General features: G+C 40.8%; 1 protein-coding gene and 1 non-coding gene across 13 annotated transcripts in view; both read right to left on the reverse strand.

The window, feature by feature from the left end:
* KLF7 (KLF transcription factor 7) overlaps nt 1-21,757 on the reverse strand; it is a 459,558-nt gene that overhangs the window by 28,345 nt on the left and 409,456 nt on the right. For 6 of the 12 annotated variants that reach the window (XM_063695139.1, XM_063695140.1, XM_063695138.1 and 3 more), the window contains one exon: nt 20,254-20,884. In XM_063695139.1, coding sequence (XP_063551209.1) covers nt 20,254-20,884 — 631 coding nt within the window. Of the gene's footprint in view, nt 1-20,250; nt 20,885-21,757 lie in introns of all 12 variants that reach the window. The other 6 variants (XM_063695135.1, XM_063695142.1, XM_063695137.1 and 3 more) reach the window with 2 other exon arrangements.
* Nucleotides 6,497-6,563, reverse strand: MIR2355 (microRNA mir-2355). Its single transcript, NR_162075.1, has one exon. It is a non-coding gene; the product is annotated as a microRNA mir-2355 (primary transcript).

Genomic DNA, 21,757 nt, shown 5'->3' on the forward strand with positions numbered 1-21,757 from the left:
ACAAAAGCTTCATTTAGGATCTAATTAATTCAAAGCATAACATACATGAACAAAGGAAATCTCGCTTCTTTTCTCCAGAAAGGTTGTCAGAGTTCTGGAGATGTTGCCCCATCAAGTACAGTTTACTGGAAAACAGACACACACACACTACTCACCATCAGGAGACCTGTGCTGTAGTCCTAGCTGTTACCACTTATGATGTGCCCTCAGGAAAGTTACCTACTCTTTAAGTCTCACTTTCCTCCTCTGCAAAATAGAGCTAATCCCTTCTTTGGCACAGCCCTCACAGGATTATCGTGAAATGTGAAGAGAGATGATTTCTGTTCAGATGCTTCATATGCTGCAAAGCACCACACAGGCAGCGTAATTATTAAAATATTTTATCCCAAAATCCTTCTTTATGCAACGTGGGTCCTATTAACACCCAGTACCTGAATATACCTTTCTGGTGAATAAAGAGCCTGCAATCACCTGATTCTAGCTAAGATGGTTAGAGATCAGTTTGAGATGTTAGGAGCAGACCACCTCCAGAGGCTGGTGTTTCATTCAACCATCAACGATAAGACGTCAAGCCCCAACTCCTCAACTTAAATGTGGCATTGATTAGAAAGCCAAAGGGTTTTAACCAAACAGTACAAACCCAATATCACATGGAGAGAAACTGCCCAGAGCCCATATACTACTAAAATATGGTGCATATCTTACTACATCTCATATCTCATCTGCTGTGATATATGTGGCTTTTTCTATTAGATATATGAATATACGAGTGGTGGAATCAATCTCTGATGAAATGTCTATATTTTCCTTCCTCGTGTAGATACACATATAGTAGAAAACTAAGTGTAGGGGAAAGGTACAAAACGTTATACGTAAACAAACTAGACAATACATGCATCTCTGTAGAGAAAACACCTCAAATAATCAACATCAGTGAAGACTCCAATTCCACCCACCTTCAATGGGTGATAGGGTTTTTTAAATCCAAGTAAAATTAGCTGTTGGCTAATATTTACTGGGCCCTCACTATATGCTGGGCACTACAGAACCTAAGGGCTTTATGTATATTCTGTCCTCTAATTCTCTCAATAGCCCTAATGCTATTATCCCTCCCCATTTTCTAGATGAGGAAATAGAGCTGAGAAATAGGAAATAGATGAGAAATAAAGCTGTTCCCCAAGTTCACCCAACTTATATGTGGTACAGTCAAGATTGAAACTCAGGCCATCTTACCTTCAGAATTCACATGCTTAACCACTACCTCACTCTGCCTTTTATATAAGCAGCAACAATTAAAGTGGAATCAATGCTCATATTCCCTTTGGAAATATTTTCTGATAAAACAAATGTTTCAACTGGAAAGAATGTCAGAACTATTTAGATGAACCTATATAATAGCTGTTCTAACTTTTTAAAAACGAATAAGCAAAGGAATCGAATCTACTGAGACAGGAAGCCAGGAATGCGAACTACAACTCATCTACCCTCCCCTAGAACCCATGGTCTCATTTTCAGCTCACAGAACGGTACTACTGACTACTAGACCTTAGTGTGGTTAGAAAAATTTTTTTTCAGAGAATACCTCATATTAACTGTACCAGCATTTTCATTTCATTCCGTCACCTTCTCAAAAAAATCTGTGTCACTTAACAAGTTCTACATAAAACAAAAATGGAAACCCTGAAGGCCAACAGCAAAGCAAGGATTTCATTCTTAACCCGCACCTCAGTGTGAGAAGGCTGAAGCTTCATTTCTACCTGCCGCCCCTTTCTGAAGGGTAGGTACTGACTGGGCTGGAGTGAAGGAGAAACACCATGTAATAACATCACTGTTCCTGGCATGTTCTTTATGTATCAGGCAGCCCGATGGTGCTTTACCTGTGCTATTTCACAGAAGGCTTGCAAGGTAGGTGGTGATGTTTCCATCGTAGGGAGGGGAACATGGAAGCCCAGGGATAGACACCCAGCTAATAAGCGGCTGAGCTGACTTTTTAAGTCTGGGTCTGACTCCAAAGCCTGTTCTCCTGCAGCATCATGCTGGGATTTTCTAGAAGCCAAGAAAGGGACACAGAAGCAAAAGACCCCACCCTTCTTCCATCACAGTCCATCCTATTTGCTGTGCCAGAAAGCCCTGAAGAAGGGTAGAACGTGGATGGCTCCATGTTGGGCTGTTTCCTCCAGTTCATTAGCAGGGGTGAGGTCCTCTCATCCCTCTGCTACATTCTCTCCCACACCTCACCAAGAAGCTGATCAAAGAGGAGTATCAGTTTGTGTGCTCTGCAGGGACTGAGAGAAGAGGCAGTGGCCAGACTGTGAAAGGACTTAAACAGACCTGCACGATCCAGTCTCCTAGACCCTAGCACAGGTGGCTACTGAGTACCCAAAATGTGAGCACTCTGAACTCAATGTGCTCTAAGTGTAAAATACACACCAGATTTTGAAGGCTTTCCAATAGAAGAAAGAGATAAGGAAATGTAAAATAGCTCATTAATAATTGTTTATCAATTATTTACATGTTGAAATGAGAATGTTTTGGATATGTTGAGCTAAATAAAATACAGTATTAGAATTAGTATGATTAATTACTTTTTAAATGTGCATGCTAGAAAATATAAAATTATATATGTGGCTCACATTACATTTCTATTGGAAAGCGGTCTTAGATCATGTTCAAGAATTTGTACTTTAAGAACAATGGCAGCCATTGTGAGCTTTTAAACGGAGGCATAACATGATCAGAATTGAACTTTAAAACATCACTCTAGCTACAAAATGGAGAATGGGCTGCCAAAGGCAATGAGCCAATGTGGGGAGAGTTCTACAACTTCTAGGAGGTTCTACAACTGCCGAGGAGAAAGAAGATAGTGCCTGAAACACAAATGACTCTGCTTATTGCAGCAGAGATGGAGAAAAGCAAACAAATGTAAAACATATTTAGAAAGCAGTGCCCATGAGATGAAAAAAAATTGATTGAAAGGACATCTATCACAGATGCCTCCCAGGGTTTTGCTATGAGCTGAGTGGATGGGCCATTCAGCATTCATCGTCTGGTATTTACGCATCTACGAAAAAAAATGGTCAATCAAGTATCCTAGGGTCACAACAGCCTTTCTCCATGAAGTTCCCCTGCAAGAAGCGTGAATCATACATGCTCTGGGGACTTTGGAACTCGTGCATGCTGTTCCAAAGTGCTTTCCTTCTGAAGAGCTCCCAGAAGAAGTGCCTCAAGATTTTGCCAAGTCAAGAAACACTTTGAAAAGCTGTCGGAAATGATGGTAATGGATGCTAAGACCGGGAAATAGGCTGAAAGCACAGAGAGTGGGATGGAGTGGGGTGGAAGAAGGGTGGGGTCTGCTCCACTGTCCCTTTCTTGGCCTTTTCTCTAGGAAATGCCAGCATAATGCTGCAGGGGACAGGCTTTGGAGTCAGACCCAGACTCGAAAGCCAGCTTGGTCACTTATAAGCTGGGCGTGTCTACTCTTGGGATCTTCTAGGCTTCCACGTTCTCATGCCTAAGATGGGAAAATCACCACCTACCTTGTAAGGATTTCATGAAATGGCTGTTATCATTCAGGCTTTCTCTTCCACTCCAGCCATGTCAATACTTGCCCCCTAGGAAGGGATATCGGGTGTAAACAAAACTTCAGGGCATCTCACCTCTCACAGGTGAAAGCATGACAAATCTCAAGAAAGACTAGGTGGGTTGTTTTGGTGTCAACTGCACAGAGAACCAAACAGCACCCCACAGCTGCTGTGGCATCGGAGGCCTGCTCCTTCCAGGGCAAGCATTATCATGAATAATTAAAGCCAAGCTCTGCTTATCAAAATAAATGAACAAAGGATGCCTCTGACACAGCAGTTCCCCCACCCCAATCTTTTTTGTTTTAGGAGCCACTTTTTCTCAGCTACTGCTCCTACCAATCTGATCTTCTTCAGCGGTATCCCTATCAATTTGGGCAAATTAGCAAGCTTCTCCTCCATATGGAGCTGCGGCCGTAAATCACAAATATGAGTGTGTGTAAAATTATATAGCATAGGCCCAGTGTAATAATAAACACATTTATATTTTATAACTGCTGTTTTCTCCACCTTCAAGCCACATCATTGCCTGGGCCCCAGAGGTTCCTAAGCACTCCCCACCGGCTCCTGTGTGCAGCCGTCTTGCTTTGTGTGCAATTTCCTTTCCCCTCGTCACAGACCGCTATCTGCCAAATGCCAGCCGGCTCTTCTTTGTGCTGCAGTGGGCAAGGAACCATACCAGCTCACAGTTCTCTCTGCAGCAGAACACAGACACAAATGAGCAGGTGACCTCTCAAACCGTGTCAAAACGGGCCCTTGACCCAGAGACCTCAAAACTTCAGTGGGTTCGCTGTCTAAATCACCCAACGAAAAAGACCTATGTTTGCACAATGTGATTGTGTTTACACAAAGATTTAACGCCTCAATAGAGCAAAAGCTGTTCAGTTAATTTTAATTATTGCTTTACTCTTCTCGCAACAGATTTTTTTAAAAATGCTTAACGGTGAGCTTGTGGTAATTGATCCCACAAGCTTTGTACCTATGGTCCTTGTAGCTCATACAATGACAGGAGTGGGAAGGATGTATGAAAAGTTTTCCCTGGCTGCAAAGGATTCTTTCTGGCTTTGCTCATTAACTATTCTTCTTGGATAAGGTGCACACCAGGAAAACCACAAAACAAAAACAAAAACAAAAACTTTAACATCTAACCATGAGAGAGGGGAGAAAGATACACAGTTGGGTTTGAAAGCATTCTAAATGCTTAGTAGCCAATTATCAGCAAGGAAAAGGCTATTATCAAATTGGGTTGGGGGCCCCGCCAATTCTAACGACTTATTAAGGTTATTTCCATGGCAGGTAGAATGAAATAAAAAGGGGAAGTTTGAAAATACAAAGATGTACAGGAACACAGGATCGCACACAAAAATATCTACAGATAAACAATCCTCAAAAGAGTGGAGCCCTCAGGGGTAATGTGTATTATTCCTTCAGCCTTCCAGGAATTTGTCTTTTTGCGTTAATACCTTTTCTTTCCTCAGATCTCTGGATATAATATAAGTGCCCATCACTCTGAGGTTCCTGTAGATCCTTTTGGCAGAATGCTAGAAAGCAGCTATTCTTCTTCACTGTGTGCTTTTCTGAATTCAGAGGAGAGACTGCTGCACATATCAAGCAAAATCATAACCTGAGTTTGGGATCTTTGCCAATGAATAGATTTACAATTCCTGTATTTACCAAGGGTTTTTATTCTTACGACTTCTAACCCATTATAAATATCCTCAACTGGGCAAAAACAAAGATAAAATAAAATTATCCTGAATTCCACACTTATCATACAAACAAAAATAAAGGCACAGAAATCATTTCTTCAACCTCACCTAGCAAAGCTCTGGTGTAACTGAGAGGAGCATACAACTCATATACCAAGATCCACCCATCCATAGATTCCTTTGAATTCTTTAAGGCATCTCCATTTGGGTTTTCCAGCTTAGTAATAAAGAGGATTGCTAAGATGCATTCTTTCAAGGGGTTCAGAGAAAAGTTTCTATTTGCTATTTCTCATCAAGAATTATCTAAAATATGCAAATCCAGTAGTACTGAGATACCACTTCAAGAATCAATACCTTGCGTTTGTTTGCATCTTCAAAACCAGCTTTCTTTCTTAAAATAGGGGAAAACCAACTAAGATCAAGGATTCTTAAGTTCAACCAAAATAGACAGAATGTAGGAATATACAAGATAATCACTCAGTTTTCTTAGCTATTCTGCATTAGTAGTTATACTGAACAAGTAAAATAACAACAAATAGTAAGCCATTTATTTTTCTGAACCATAAACAAAACTGAATTCATTTATACTGTTTCAACTTAGGCCCCCAAAAGAAATAACTGATCTCTAAAGGAAAAACAGAGTAGGGCAGGCTCTGTGATGGTTCAGCAGTGAAATCTTTGAAAAATGATTCTTTCAGCCTCAGTTCCCTTATTTGTACAATGGGTATAATGAGAAGACTTACCCCATCGGTAAGTGAAGGTTAAATGGAAGGATGTATGTGAAACACTTGGCGACTGTAAAGATCAATACAAGTGATATTATTATTGCTTACTTGGGTAATGCACTAACATAGAAGCCGCCATTCCCAGGCTTGGTACCCAATTGCCTTCTTACTCCCAAAGCTGATCTGAGTAGGAATGCCTCAGCTTACCCTTTCTTCAGCACATCTGCTCTGGGAAGCTGACTAAGTAACCCACTGCATCTTCAGGCCATCAAGATAATATTACTAATTCCCTACTGGGTCTAAAACTAAGGTCCGATAACAACTGTGATCCAAAACATGGCACTTAGCATGATCCCACAAGGCCAGCTCACTAATGGCAATCTCTTCAAGTGGCAAGGGATAAGCTAATACATGTAAAAGCCACAGATGTCACGTACTCCCTACAGCCACATTCACATGTATGAGAGGAATAAAGTCAGCAGTATTATCTCCAAACAGCAAGGACAATGCCATACGATTATAATAGCATATTGTCCGTTGTATCTGGGGATGACACGTCTGACAATGTTATTTTCTATGCATGTGAATGTAGCTGAAAGGGCCAATGCATAATTCACAGCTCCTGACAAAATGCAGACATAAAGTATGTGTCCATTAGATAAGGCAATTTAAATCCTTTTACCTGAAATAGCACCTTTCTCCCTAAGAACTCAAAAAGCTTCCAGTATGCTCCTCATGGTGCTGGTGGGAACCAGAACAGTGAATAGTAGGAAATGTACTGAGGTAGCAAATACCAGCGCAATATACAGTTTTCCCAATAAAAGTTTTATTTTCCCACGGAAAATACATCACTCTTATTTCTTCACTAACAGTTAATCTTCTTTTTGGTAACGAGGAAGCAACTGTTACATTTCAGCAAGGCCAGTGTACCCAGGGGGAGAATGACAATACCATATGATGGTGTGGCTCTTCAGCACGTGGTCAGCTAGGCCCATTTCCTGGCAAAGCACCTCCCTCCCATGTACCAGCCTGGCAGCTGATGTGATCAAACCTCTGCCTCAGCAAAATCTCAAATTATTACAGGTCAGGAGCCTTCTGCAAAAGTGGAGGGCATGAGGCTCAGGAAGAGTCACAATCACGAATCTTCAATCTAGAAGGTTAAGCATTTCGTGGAGGTAGGGAGATTTCTTTCTTACCATAAGGGGAAAAGCGGCACATCATCTAAATCCTGACAGAAATAATAAATAATGCAATATTTCCATTTAGTCAATATTGTTAAAGATCATAAAAGGGAAGAAGGCAAGACCTGGTGGGTAGGTCATCTTAAAAGGATTAGGAAATGTTTTGCAAGTGGTTCAGAGCAACCTACAGAGAAGAAGACAGTTAAGGTTGCATTAGGCCAGGGTTTCTCAACCTTGGCACTGTTGACCCTTGGGCCATGATCCTTTGCTGCAGAAGTTGTCCTGGGCATTGTAGGATACTTAGCAGTATCCCTGCCCTCTACTTCCCAGATGCCAGTAGCATACCCCCAACCCCAGATATGACCATGAAAAATGTCTCCAGACATTGCTAAATGTTCCCTGAGGGACAAAACCTCCCCTGGTTGAGAACCACCACATTAGGCAACTAATGATCTCAGATTTTTGGAGAGTGGCTGGACCAAAAGATTTGCTGTCACACATAATGGCCTCTTCAGACATTGACAGGATGTCCCAATACCCTCCTTGAACCATTGTGTGACTCTCCCATTCCTGCTATGCCCTTCTTAGCCTCAGAAGTTCTTAAAAGTTCAGGGAAGGCCCATCTGTGTGGAATGCTCTCCCAGTGCGCACAGGCCACATAAGGTTTTGAGCACAGGGTGTCCAGCTACAGGCTGAGAGGGGTTGAATCTGGCTCTGCTCCTCAAGCACAGGGAAGCTGCCCCATGCAAAGGGTACTTTTTCTAATTCACACAAAAGCATATTATGGCTTAGCAGCAGCCCTGCTGGGGGACTAGCAGCCATCAGATTCGTCCTTTCCAATTTTATCAACCGGTTTGCTTGATGTCAAAGGTAGCAGTTTTGTGTGGCCATGAGAATTAGCAAAGCAGGTTTTCAGGACTGAGGAGAACCAAGGGTTGAAGCAACTCCATGGAATACCTCCTTTCTTCATTCCCCAAAGCATGCCTGCTTGTATGCCTGCACTCTATTGTTTTAAACATGGAGACATCAAAAGAAAAAAGATCTGCTCTCCAAGAAGAGTACAATGAGAGGAAGCTCGGAAGTATGCACTGATGTTCATTTATCACTGGGTTAATAACCATGACCACCTTCAGCCTTCAAAGACCCCTGCCCTGGGTTTCCAGGGTCTTGCCAGAGCCACAGTGAGGCCGTATAACCACATCCAATCAACCAGTGAAGAGGGCTGGGTAAGACAAACTCCCCAGACTTCTTTGAACTTTTCAATCTGTATCCTGCTTAAGTCAAATAGGGACATTCCATAATATACTTGCGAAGTTGTTATTCTGACAGTCTGCTGTCAACAAAGATGAAATACTCAAACAAAACCACCTCCCTCTCAAAGTCAGAATATAAAACTTGTCAAGTGACAAAGGGATATTCTGACTTCTGATGGTTCTTCATAAGTAAATGGCTAATTCATTTAATGGGCAAATGCTTTTGAGTGATTAACAACTGGTCCTTTTAACAGAGATAGCAGAAATAATATTATACCCTCTCTGTAAGTTTTTCTTTGATAACAAGATTTTCTTTTGCAATTTGAGCACTACTAACGGCTAGCTGGTTTCCTTTAGATAGGTGTTAACACTGCGATCTTTTCGTGATCACCTAGCCTGGCTGGAGGCCTTCTGCCTATGTTAAGGGTACTTTAAGTAGAAATGATTCCATAAAGCCTGAATTTATCTTATGGTGGAAGGGCTTGTAGCTCAGCCTAGGCCTCCTCCTGCTTCAATTGTGATAGGGTATGGTGGATCTCATTAGTATGGGAAACCAGTAACAGCCATTAGTGTCAAATAAGAGTTGCCTTTGCTAACTATCTCTGTGCACAGTCACACAACATGCTCTGAGTTTTCTCAATAAAACAGCTCCTTCCCAGGGGAATAAAGCTGCCTCTTCAAGGGGCCCCAATTTACATACACTTTCTCAACCATTTAAAGTGAAATCTCCTTGGAGCATCACTTCACTTCTAAAGAATCTTCCTTGTCACACTTCCAGTGAGAATTTCAATAATGATGAAATGGAAACTTCTACTTCAACAAGGGAGGACAACAATATATAAAGTAATTACCTTTTTACTTGTTTCTTAAATCACAAAACTGATTTTAGATTTTGCATCACATCTGTTCATTTGCCATGAGGAAAGCAGCTATGGTGCAAAATGTGTTATTGCCATGTAAATGCTATGTCCCAATGAAAAGCACCAGGGCATGTGCTGTGCACATCAAAGGAATAAAACCCATAATAGGAAAGTCAAGGGTCTACAAGCCTCCCTTTACTTCTTCATAATAAAACAATCGGGAAAATCCCATAATGCGTTTAGTCCATTCTATTTCCTACTTTATACTCTGATATCAAGAAGAATGGCTACAGAATAATTTGGTCCATTTAAGAAATAAGGTGGCACTATCCTTAAGATGTTAAAGATGCTGTCTTGTTATAAAGTATTTTTAATATCTGCACAAATTCTATTACTACTCATATCAAAATATAGGTATGTAATATTTTGCCAGTTTTTTTTTCCTGAGAAAGACCAAAGCTGTCATTTATGTCTTCAAATGTCTTGTTTCCTTTAAACTATATTTATAAAGTATGCCGAGAAAGAAAGACTTCAAGACTTTAATGTGTTTCCATAGCTAAAGGATTTAGTTGAGAAGGCAGGATGAGGGGCCGCAGGTGCCAGACATTGTGTAGAATTTGCACTTATGCTCCATTAATTGCCAGCATATCTTCCTCTCCCTTTTCCTCCCCTCCCCCCTGACTAAATCCCTCTGGAAAACAGCAGAGCAGCAGGCCCAGACTGGTACCCAGCAGCAACACCAGGAGCAGAAGTAGCCAATTACCCTCCAGAATACAAAGTGGAATGGGGGGTGGAGGGGAAAAAAAAATGATGCAGTTACCTAGCAACCAGAAAGAGCAGAAACAGCTGTGTAGCAGGCCCAGGCTGGTACCCAGGAAGAAACAGGATAGCCAATTAGCACACTGTATTTAATGCTGATGTGGTTTCCTAGTAACAAGATGTACAAGTCTGTCTGTTGCATTTTCCCCCTCCTCTTCTCACATTTTCCTCAATCATGCACAGTATTACTATTTGCCCTAATTACTGTTTCTCCACTGCTTCCAGCGACCATTATTTTATCCCCAGAGAAATTGGAGGAACTCAGGAAAAATCTTCTGTAATGACAGTATTTAGTTTCAAATTCAGTTTAGTTGTAAGCCTTGAGACACTAAACAACAACAAAGAATGAAAAAAACAAAAAGCCAGCAAATTGCCCTCTGCCTAAATTTTTAAGTAGCCTATGATACCTTTTCTAAACGCTAATATTTACGTGCAAGTGAAACAAAAAAATTTAATACATACCGTCATTTTGCCACACATTACATTTTCAAATAGGGTGAATCCTCTGTGTACTTGAATTTATTCATATTGATTTTCTGACATTCTCTCCTGAACACTAGGAACATAAAATGTCTTATTACCTATATCAAGGAAGGAAGATGTATCTTTTGTTGCTCTTTTTAAAATACCAATACTAGTTTCAACAGGCTCATGACCAATTGAGAATTCAATATGAGGGATCATTATTTCCTTTCTGCAACAGAAGTTCAGTACAGGTGAAGGATGTTGCATATCCCATAGTAAGGGGATTCCAAACACCATGTTATAAGTTCATAACCAAGCAACGAATTCCATGAGATGACATTAAACTACATAAACACACGAAATGAAGACAGAAACCTTTTAAACAGGACTACTGCACAGTTATTCTAAAATATTTCCTACCATATCTTGGTGCTCTTCTACACTCAAATATGTACCAGAGTCAAGCTTTTTCTTGGTTCTCTTCATTAAGACACAGATAGAATCCTGCATTTTTTAGGGCATCTGCTAGACTCCTAGAACCACTCTCATTTAACATTGGCTTCAATATTAGAACAAACTATAGTCCTTATTACAAAACATCCCTGCTAGGAAAATAGCAAGGTCTCCAGAGAAAGATATTAGATACCCTAAGACACCTAACTAGGCAATACTCTACCATGGAGGTCAAGTTCTTTCTCAACTAAGGATGGCTTCTGGTTTCCTGCCTACAACAAAATGATTGATAGCTTTTATCATTTTTAGCTCATCTAGTGAAACAGATAAAACTATGATGGCCCAACAAAGTTGGGATTAAAACATCTCTTTACATTATTTGCCTGAAAACAATATGTACCACTTTACTGAATTCCATACATGTTATAGTAATGGAAACAGGATACATTTTAAAGGCAGAAACAACAAAATAAGCCTAAGTATATGTTTTATAATACCAGATGAGTAGTTTAGAATATAAAAGGAGTTTTAATCTGTAAATGTATTTTATTTTGCAAGCAAAATAAAAGGGGTCTTACATGAATGCAGATAACTTTTGAAGGGAAGAAAAAAAAAGATGTCAGTTGCAAAAAAAAAAGGGTGGTTATGCCAAGGAAGTTTGGTTTAGGACAAAGCTGGACTGAGGCTCCATAAGGAACCAGCAATGGGGCATTCTGATCTTTCCTCCCCTACAAGATTATGGGGTCCAATCCCGGGTCAGTCCCCAGCTCACCTAGCTCCATAAACATACATGTTGAAGGAGAAGGTAGGGTGAACAGAAATATGGAACAAAGCATGCTAAGCTTATTCTCATTGCAGACATCCTTAAATAATTGAAGTGCTTTCACCTCCATTATATCACCACCCATTGGTGACTGAACATGGGGATATTGCAGGAATGAGAAGTAACTCCATCAGTGGTTGGCTGAATAACCAGCACATTAAAAAGTCACCAACTTTTAATTATTTTAAGTGATCTTGCCTCGACCAACATTTAGCTTAATAATGTCATGTCAATACATTAACAAATTGTTGAAAGGAAGCCACTTTTAGAAAATGTAGAAAATCCAGTAGCAGAGGAGGGGTAGATGGGATGGTGCTGGAGTGAAGTGGGGGAATGCCATCCCAGTTCCCAACACTCCCCCATCATGTCTCCCTACCTGTTTACAGACTACTGAAATTCTATTAAGTTTCCCCTAATTGAAGGTTAAAAAACTAATAATAGAAGATTAAAGTGTTATACACTGGTGGATGGACGTATAATCCACCGACCACAACAGTCTAAAGTGTACCAACCACAACAGTCTACAGTGTATTGCTACCAGATCCTTTCTGCTGTGAAGGATAGAGGAAAGCTGCAGGGCAGAAAGTGACAGAGTACAGAAAGGGATCAGATATTAGGTACTTAGGTGGGGAATGCAGAAGAAAAAAACCCCATATTTTAGAAAACAAGTTTGGCCAGGGCTATCCAGTTTGCCTCCATCAGGGTGAAGACAAATAGAAACTGCCTGCCTGGAAAAGGTTGGGCGTTCTCCATTCGGTACCGGAGTCGTGCAGCAGAGCTTAGTGTCATCTGACACATTCTGCCCCTGGTGGACCAGATTCCCAAACAGCTGCATTTACTCATCAGAACTAATTTCCTTATATGAAGTTTGTTTCCTGAGGATCCGTTAATCAAGGTTTCAACTGTAATTTCTACTACATTCAAGCTGAATATTTTTCAAAGGAAGACAGGTCATCTTACAATTATTTTTCATCTGTCCTTATATTTTAATTTTTTAAAAAAGAGGATCATTCAAAACAAACTTGTTTAAAAAAATTAACACGTGAGTTTCTTAAACTCCATTTTTTTCTAATTCAAACACAATCACTACATTATTATTTCAACTTCAGGAAACACAGAAAATCCCTGCCTACCATCAATTCTTATAACGTCATCTTAGCCTTCACTCTTTACAAAGCTCCACATAGCTTTCCTTGAAACTTCCTATATTATATGTACAAGATAACCATGATCATGACGGTAATTAACACTCATATTATAATAGAAACAGCCTCTGTACATTATCGATTTATTAAAAGGAACAGTTTTTCCAAAAGTTTACACTTGGCCTTCTCAATGTCATTTTTTCATTTACACAGACTTCTCACGACCCTCTTCTTTTCTTCTCTATCAAACAGAACTCGCCCACCCTTGAAACCTTAGAATTTATAAAATTCTATTACTTTCACTGCCTTTTCTGAAATGAGATTCCTCTTTTCTCTTCTCCTTCCTCCCAGTTCCCCCACATCCCCCATCCAAGCTGTATTCTGAGATCAAGTTCCAAATATAATGATTTTATGAAACCATATTTCAGGCTTTTGTGTCAAAAAGCGAGGTCCTCGGCAATAATAGAGGGACTAGTGTATGTACAGTGGGTGTTCAAAAATATTGTTTATGATGAAATACTCATGAATTTCTCGATTCTTATTTTAACATACTTATTTGCTTTGTGACTATCAATTATCCATTAAAAGGACATCTGGAATAGGCGTCCCACAGAGCCTATATTTATTATCCTAGTATAATGATAAAATAAATGTGCTTGCTGTGTATATGCTGAGTGTAGGCCATGCTTCCCAATAGATGTTTACATTAATTTATCTTCATAAATGTTAGGAGTTACCATATTGCTAAATTATCATGTGGTAAAGTTTTAAGATTTTACTGAATCAGAAAATTCTCCCAGCGATTGTTTTTCACCACCTCATTTCATACCCTTTCATTTCAAACTTCTCTTAAGCTCTTGAATATGCTAAATCCAAATTATCAAACCCTCCTATTCAGCTCTCTCCACCTTGTGAACTGAACATTTAACCCTCATTCTTGTTTCCATCCCATAATCGGGGTTTAATGAGTTTCTGCCTCAACACATGGATAAACTTCATTAGCAGCCATGTGTCTCGGCATATTAAAGGCCCTTTAATGTCTTAAAATCGCCCCATTTCAGTTGCTATTGTATAAATTCAAAGAATTCTTATCTATGGCACTAGGAGGTTGAAAGTGGTCGATGAACCCCCTACAGTTCCACACTGAGGTATTTAATTTTATCCTGCTGATATGCCTGACCTTGAATTAGGGCTTCTATTTATATAAATTACTATATTATCACATTGACATCATTTAAAAAGATGAACAGCATCAGTAAACACTCCGTCCAGAAGGAGAGAAGCGACTTGTTATCTCCAAATCTTCCATGCTGCCTCTGACTGCTGATGCAAGCCCCTGCTTTCATTTACTGCCCCATCACCACCCTTTAGCACTCCTTCCCAAATGGACCACCCTGTTCTCCTTTGCTGGTCACTCCATGGTACAGTGCCTGACATCTATGGGCACTTAATACCTGTTCGCAGAAAGACTGAAGAACACATACAGTAAATAAGAAGCAAAACAATCTACTGAGTAGGATGTAAGCCTATAGGTCAGGAGACATGGGTCCAATTTAATTTCTAACAACAGGGACTTGCATAGCCTGAACCAAGTTACTTTTTTGTTGTTGTGGTTCCTAAGTTTCTCCCATGTTGTGATAATACTGACCTTTCTTATTTGATAGGGACAGAATATTAACATTTGTCATTTTAATGCGTGAACTGAGACTGGCATGTCTCTAACACTAACATTAAAAAAAGTGAAAATAGTAACAACCATAAAATAGTAGCTTTATCAGTAACAATAATAGGCCTGGAAATGGAAGACCATTTCTTTGTAATTTCCTTGTACTGCTTCTCAGTCACTTGATGAGGCAATATGTTTAAGGACCCTCCTAATTCTCACCTATTTAGAGAGGATATTTAGTTTTCATTGTCCATTTGCATTTAAACTATACGTCTTTAATTTCCTCTTAATAACGGGTTACTTTTAAAAAATTCATTTGACTTGTTTCCCCTTTATTAGTAAGCTTGGAAGTTAAGAGAGCTCCGACTGGAGCAATACTGTTTGGTGCAAATCCTTGCCCAACCATCTATGATGAGCTGTGTGACACCAGGCAAATTACTTGACTTCTCTGGGTCTCATTTTCTGCATCTATAAAATAAGATGGTACCTATGTCACTGGGTTAGTATAAGGATTAAAAGGGTTAATATTTGTAAAACATTTAGAACAATGTCTGGGACATAGCAAGTGCTTTATACGTATTTGTTGAATAAGTAAAATAAACTGTATTTCAAACTTTAAAGGCCTTTCATTACATGTGTGACATAACACTTCTGTTTGCCTTTTGAATGCTATACTAGTCTTTTTGTTTGTAGTATTTTTAGCCACCTTTTCATTTGAAAATAAACGATTTCCCTAAATTCTGATTAAACTTAGAGATTGTGCCACTTTCTGATTCAATAAGATGGGCCCCAAAGCAAATGTAAAATGCTAAGCAAATTGCACACTTGTATTACTTTTCCACCTGAAACGTATCCTGTTATATTGTTCGGTACAAAATCTAGAGAACGCTTATCACCACCCATGGTTTAGGTGACAGCAACTTCAGTCTATAGAGAGAGTCCTCCAAGCAGCACGTTCAGAGAACATGGCTTCTTCACATCTCCCTTCACTGCGACCAAGAATCAAAGATCTAACGACAGGCCATTGTCCTCACTTTACCAATATGACTCACTCATAATAACATAAATGTGGACGTGCCTTTATATGGATTTTCAAATTTGAAAAGTCTGTTTACTTAGCACAAAGCACCATTTCAATGAAAGGTTTTTTATCTCTTCTCAGAAGTAATTAAGAAGAAATGTAGAAAATACTTCCTTCTTTTTTTACATAGAAACTATTAAGATTTTTTAAAAATTGATTTTTGCTGAGAATGAGCATAGTTTTTTTTTTAACATTGGAAGTGAAGGTTACCTTTCATCAAAATATAAGGATTATTTAGCTAACTCAAGAAGATGAATACAACTATGATCATAATGGTAGAATTTGTGAGAAAGAAAAATATATGAAGACCAGAAAACAGAGTAGAGAGAAAGGTCTGCAATGACTTGGCTGCTAAGAACATTTTTACACTCATGCCAACACTAGGTGCTCTTCCCAATGAATAAACCATATGTCCATTTTTTAAAATTTTTATTGTTTTTGAGACGGTGTCTCGCTCTGTCACCCACGCTGGAGTGCAGTGACGCAATCTCGGCTCACTGCAACCTCCGCCTCCCGGGGTCAAGCGGTTCTCCTGCCTCAGCCTCCTGAGTAGCTGGGACTACAGGCAGGCGCCACACGCCCAGCTAATTTTTGTATTTTTAGTAGAGACGGGTGTTGGTCAGGCTGGTCTTGAACTCCTGACCTCAGGTGATCCACCTGCCTAGGCCTCCCAAAGTGCTAGGATTACGGGCGTGAGCCACCGCACCTGGCCCTTATGTCCATTTTTATATGCTTCCTTTCACTAAATCTTGCTACTTCGTAATATTCCCTTTGTCCCATTCCTCGCCTCGTTATCCTGCACCTCCAGCTCAGTACCCCCATCTCTAACTTTACTTCCTTGGGCAACCTGCGTTTGTGCCCTAGCTACCAATGTGAACATCTGCTACCTTAAAAAATAATAAATAAAAAATCACCTCATTGCCTAATATCCTCCAGGGCAAAAATTTTGAAGGATTCGGCATCCTCAAAAAACAGCCACAGAAGGAAAAAAATGCGTATCTTTTTCAGCTCAGTAAATTCTGTCTATATAAAGACTAAATGAATAACACCTTAAAAATTCTTCAATGCAAGCAAATCCATGTTACCAACATGTATTGCCTTCCTTTATGCATATGAGAGGAAGACACACACATTTTATTTTACTTCATTTCTTCACTGTATCTCCTTTGCAATGTATTACCATATAGAAGAGATACAGCATATATCTGCAACTCTAGAGAACAAAATGCAAATACTTCTCTTCTTTCTCTGGGATGGTATTCTTATCTCCCTTTTTTTCCTGTCCCAAAACACCTCCCCAACTGGAAGATAAGAAATATTTTGACTGAATTAAAGTGAGTCCTGGGTTAAAATAGCTTGCCTGAATCCAACCAGAGCCCATTTTTAAAAAATCTTCATTTCCACATTTGGTCAGCAGCTCTCCCAACTCCAGTCCTTGTATCAGCAGCCTCTTTCCAACCTGAATTCCCATCTCCATACACCTTTGCCCTCGAGCTTTTACCAGTCCATTTCCTTTATATGTTTGCACTTAATTTGATTCCATCCTTCATGCTGTTTTCATTATTCTTAGTTCATCTACACCACATAAATTATCACCTTTGTTTTCAGTTCCCCATGTGCTCCAATTCACACCAATTCCAAATAAATACTTCTGATCCTCATCCATTTAATCCAAATTAATTCATATTCTCCCCACCCTCCATCCCTGTCTCTACCTCCCCTTTTATCTGTTTCTCTTTCTTGTAGCACCTACTTTCCGTGCATGTCTCTGAGGAAGGTTTTACAGGCAAAATGCTTCTGTGGATGCAAGGTAACTGCTTTCTATGTTGTGGGAGGAAAGCCATGATCTTTCTGCCTTATTGCCAACTTCTATGAGCTAATGCTTGCATGTCTGGTTTATCCTCCACAACTTTTGTCCACAGGTGTCATCACCCTACATCCCATTGATCAACCACTGGGAGCGAGAGGGGAAAAGCTTCTTGCTGTTTTGGGGTAGTTAACTTTGGCTAACTGGCTTGTTTCTGGTTTACAAAGCTGTTTTTTCACTCAGTCATCACTAATATCAACAACAACAGTAATAGCTACAATCAACCCCACTACTATCTGTAATGAGTTCTTACTATCTATCAGGTATTTTGTTTTATTTTTCTTACAAGTATTTCACAAGTATCTGCTCATTTAATATTCAAAACAATCTAGGAGGTAGACACAATTGTCTCTACTTTAGAAATGAGGAAACTGAGGTCATAAATCTAGGAAGCGACAGTGCGAGGACATAAACCCAAGTCCACCTGATCACAAGGCTCAGCTCTTAAGTGCTCTGCAGTACTGCTTTTCTAACAATGCCTGGTGCCTCCCTGAGTGAATTCCCAATAGGAGTCTTTCCACTTTAGTCCAACATGAGGCAAGTAGTTGCAGGTGCCAGGTAACATAATGAGCTCCACCTTGGTAATCACTCTAAGTAGACAATGCTCAAAAAAACAAAGCACCAAATAATGTATCAACCCTAACAGTCACCCTTCTGACATCTCTGTTGGAAAGAGGGGATAAGAAAGAAGAAAAAAATGCTCTGGACTCCCTAAAAAGAATCCCTGCTTTCCCAGAACTGTCCAGCCTCCATGCTAAGCAGGATGTGCCCTTAGTGCCAGTAATTCAGAAAGTGTCCATGATCATGAACTCCATAGCCCAAAGACAACACAACATTCTTGCCCTTTTCTGCCTTCTCCGGTTTCCTGGAGGGGCCAGGAGATGAGTCATGCACTCCAGCCTGGGAGCACTGCAATGTCTTTCCAATGTCTTGCCATAACTTTACTCATTGACTTTAGAAAGAAAGAAATATCAATAAAAACTACCTTCAGAACAATATCAAAGAAGCAAAAACTGACAATAGCATCAATCATTAGCCTTGGTGTGTGTATGTGGAGTGGTGAACTGGAACCCAAATTCTGATGGGAAACCATGAGTGGGTCTCTATGCCTGAGCCACGGGATATAAACATTATGTTAGGAGACTGTCCCATGAACCAAGCAAGAGCCACACAGGAAATTAAGTTCAGAATTAGAGCAGTACAGGCCCAAGTCCTGGTGTGTAAGGAAGCAATGTCAGTCTTCATCCTCCCATGGGAATAACTCTAAGGTTCATAACAGTGATTTCCTCTGTCATATATTATATATTCGAACTTCAGGAAAGTTCTTCTCTACTACACAAAAACAGTTCATGGACCTCCAGAACACTAGAATTGAAAGGGGCCTTAAGAGCCAGATTGTTCAACAGATGTGGAAAATGAGGCCTGGTGAGGTAAAGGAACAGGCTCAAGGTCACAGAGCTGGATAGTGGCAGAGTTAGAACTAAAGCCCAGGTTGTTCTGATTTTCCAGCCAGCAATCCCTCCCCTGCACATTTCTTTGGAGGCACAGCCCAGAAGGCCCCCCAGAGCACCAAACACTTTTCCTAGCTCATATGCTATCATTGATTTCTCTCCAAGAATGCTTTTATACTTCCACTTACACCTTTGGGGATTTTCCCTATTCAGCTCGCAGTGTGCAAACAGTATGCAAAAACCATACAGGTAGCACACTGTTGGAGACTCACTTAAAAACCACCAATCACAGTAATTGCTACTAGCATCCTAGTAGCCCAGGAAGAGACACCACCCCTAAGCTCCAATCTCAAAGCAGAGAACAAAGACCAGTTCCAAGAAAAATAAGAGTTTCACGCTTTTCTGTGTAAACCCCACTTTTCCAAATTATCCCATTGCTCAAAAGATCAGTATGACTGGAACTTAGGGATGGTGTCTCTTCCTGGGCTACTAGGATGCCCTGAGTAAAATACACAATCCCCATCCCTCCCCCACCCACTCTTGCCACACACATAGCAATGTAATCACTTTAGCAACTTCTCAGTAACAAGCTCATTAAAAAGCAATTCTGCCATCTCTCCATAAAGCACGCGCCAGAGAACAATGCAAAAGAGGAGATGCCAATTAATTATAGAATGATCACATCTAATGAACTCTGAAACCCTCCTGCTGTTGGTGACTTTGATGAAAAATCAGGATGCTGGGAAAAGAGTGAACAGGGACACCCTAGCTACCTTGTTTAACTGTGAATGCTTTCAAATGCATCCTCAGCCCCCAGTGTTGATCAAAACTGTGGAGCTACACTCATAAAACAATGCAAAGTGTCAGGAAAGCGACAAGTGTCTGTGTCACAAACAGCTATGAGTCACTGCCAGGGCCCCCTTCAGCCATCCTCAGAATTGTATGATTCTATGCTGTGGTTGGCACTGTAGGGACAAACCCATGTCTGTGCTTGGGACATCTTGAGATCTTAAGGTAACAAGTGAGTCATTCTTTGTCCCTACCTGGGGCCTCCCGCCTGTCTATCACCTCCTCATCAGCAGGGGTGCCACTCTTCAGAACAAAGAGGAGCCCTCCCACATGACGAGGCTACAGGAGGGGAAAGAAGAAACCACGTGCGGCCAACTTGTACCACTACCTGTGTGAGTCCTCTGGTGGGCCTTTAAGTGGGAGCTTTTTGTATAAACTTTCCGGCACCCGTTAAACTGACAGCGGTGAACCCTCTTCTTGTTTTCGGGACATGCTTCAGCCCCTAGCCCTCCTTGGTCACTGTCGCTCTGTCCACTCTTAACGGCCCCCGCAGCCGTCACGGCTGCTGCAGCTGTTGCAACCCCTCCCACCTTTACGGAGCTGAGAGCAGCCTTCTTGGCCACCAGTTTCAACGTCACCGTGCCATCCACGGCAGAGAGAGTTTGTGAGGTTTTGACCAGATGGCGGCTGAGCTCAGGGGACGATGGGGGCGTTAATGAGGTCACTGCGTTGAGCTGGGCCTGGTTGACGGCTGTGTAGCTGTCTAGAGAAGAGCTGGCTGGCTGGAGGCTGAGGCAGGTCTCAGATAGCAACTTGTCCCGGGAGAGCAAGATGTCCACTGCCGAGCTCTTCTCACAGATGGCCGCTTCCACGGGGAGCAGCAGGGGGTCTAAGCGACGGAAGCTTTCCTCAATGCACGGGGGAGGGGAAGCGTGGAGGAAACAGTCCAAGTCCTCACCAAAGGTCTCTGAGATCCTCCGGGGCTCCGTCTGTAGGTAGCGTTCCAATTCAAGGCATGTCTGCAAGAGGAAGAAGGAGGGAGAGAAACAGCCATCAGAGGCACAGAACACCATGAGGCCACACGTTGACAGGCAGAGGGGGAAGGTGCAGAGAGAATGGTTTCATGGCTTGTATCAGAAATGCTTTAGTAGAAGGTCTGACCTTGTTATTTATTCTCTGAATACCTCTGAAAGGTTCATAAGGGTCACATCAGATGATTTCAATTACTCTAGCTGAAGGAGAACAAGAGCCCCAGAAGGACTATCTCATACCTTCGAGATTCCAGAGAACATCAAATGATGATCTCTTGCCCCTCAATCCAATTCAGCAGGTAAGATGCTCCAATTTCCCCTCTAGAAATTATCATGCAAGCAAGAAGCAAATAGAAACAGATAAGGTTTTCATACTAAGACAAGACTTCCCAGAGTCCAACTTCATCATTCAAAATAGACTTGAGCACATCACACAAGTCAGTCAGTTTTCCCACTTGCTCTGAAGAACAAGCCATGTTCACTCAAACTAAGAGGTGACCTCAGTAACAATCAAACAACAGCAAGCCCTGCCTTGGGGATGGATTCCATAACCAGCAGGAAAGAATACTGTTCTAAAGAATGTCTTCCATAAAACTTTTGAGGCACAAGACAAAACCCTTGTTGTTTATAGCAAGTCATTTAAAATACAATGCTATATTACTTTGCGGCAAGGGGCATAAATCCCATTTCAATGATTTAGCATCTCTGACTACATGATAAAAATAAATTCAAACATAGCTATTTAGACCACTTAAAGATAGGACCCAATATATTTCAACATAAAATTTTCACCCGATAAAGAAACAGCGGAGAAGAACAAAAAAGTTTAGTTTCAACAAATCTTCATCCATGGCACTCATA

This window comes from Gorilla gorilla, chromosome 11 (genome assembly GCF_029281585.2).
Source record: "Gorilla gorilla gorilla isolate KB3781 chromosome 11, NHGRI_mGorGor1-v2.1_pri, whole genome shotgun sequence".
NCBI lineage: Eukaryota > Metazoa > Chordata > Mammalia > Primates > Hominidae > Gorilla > Gorilla gorilla.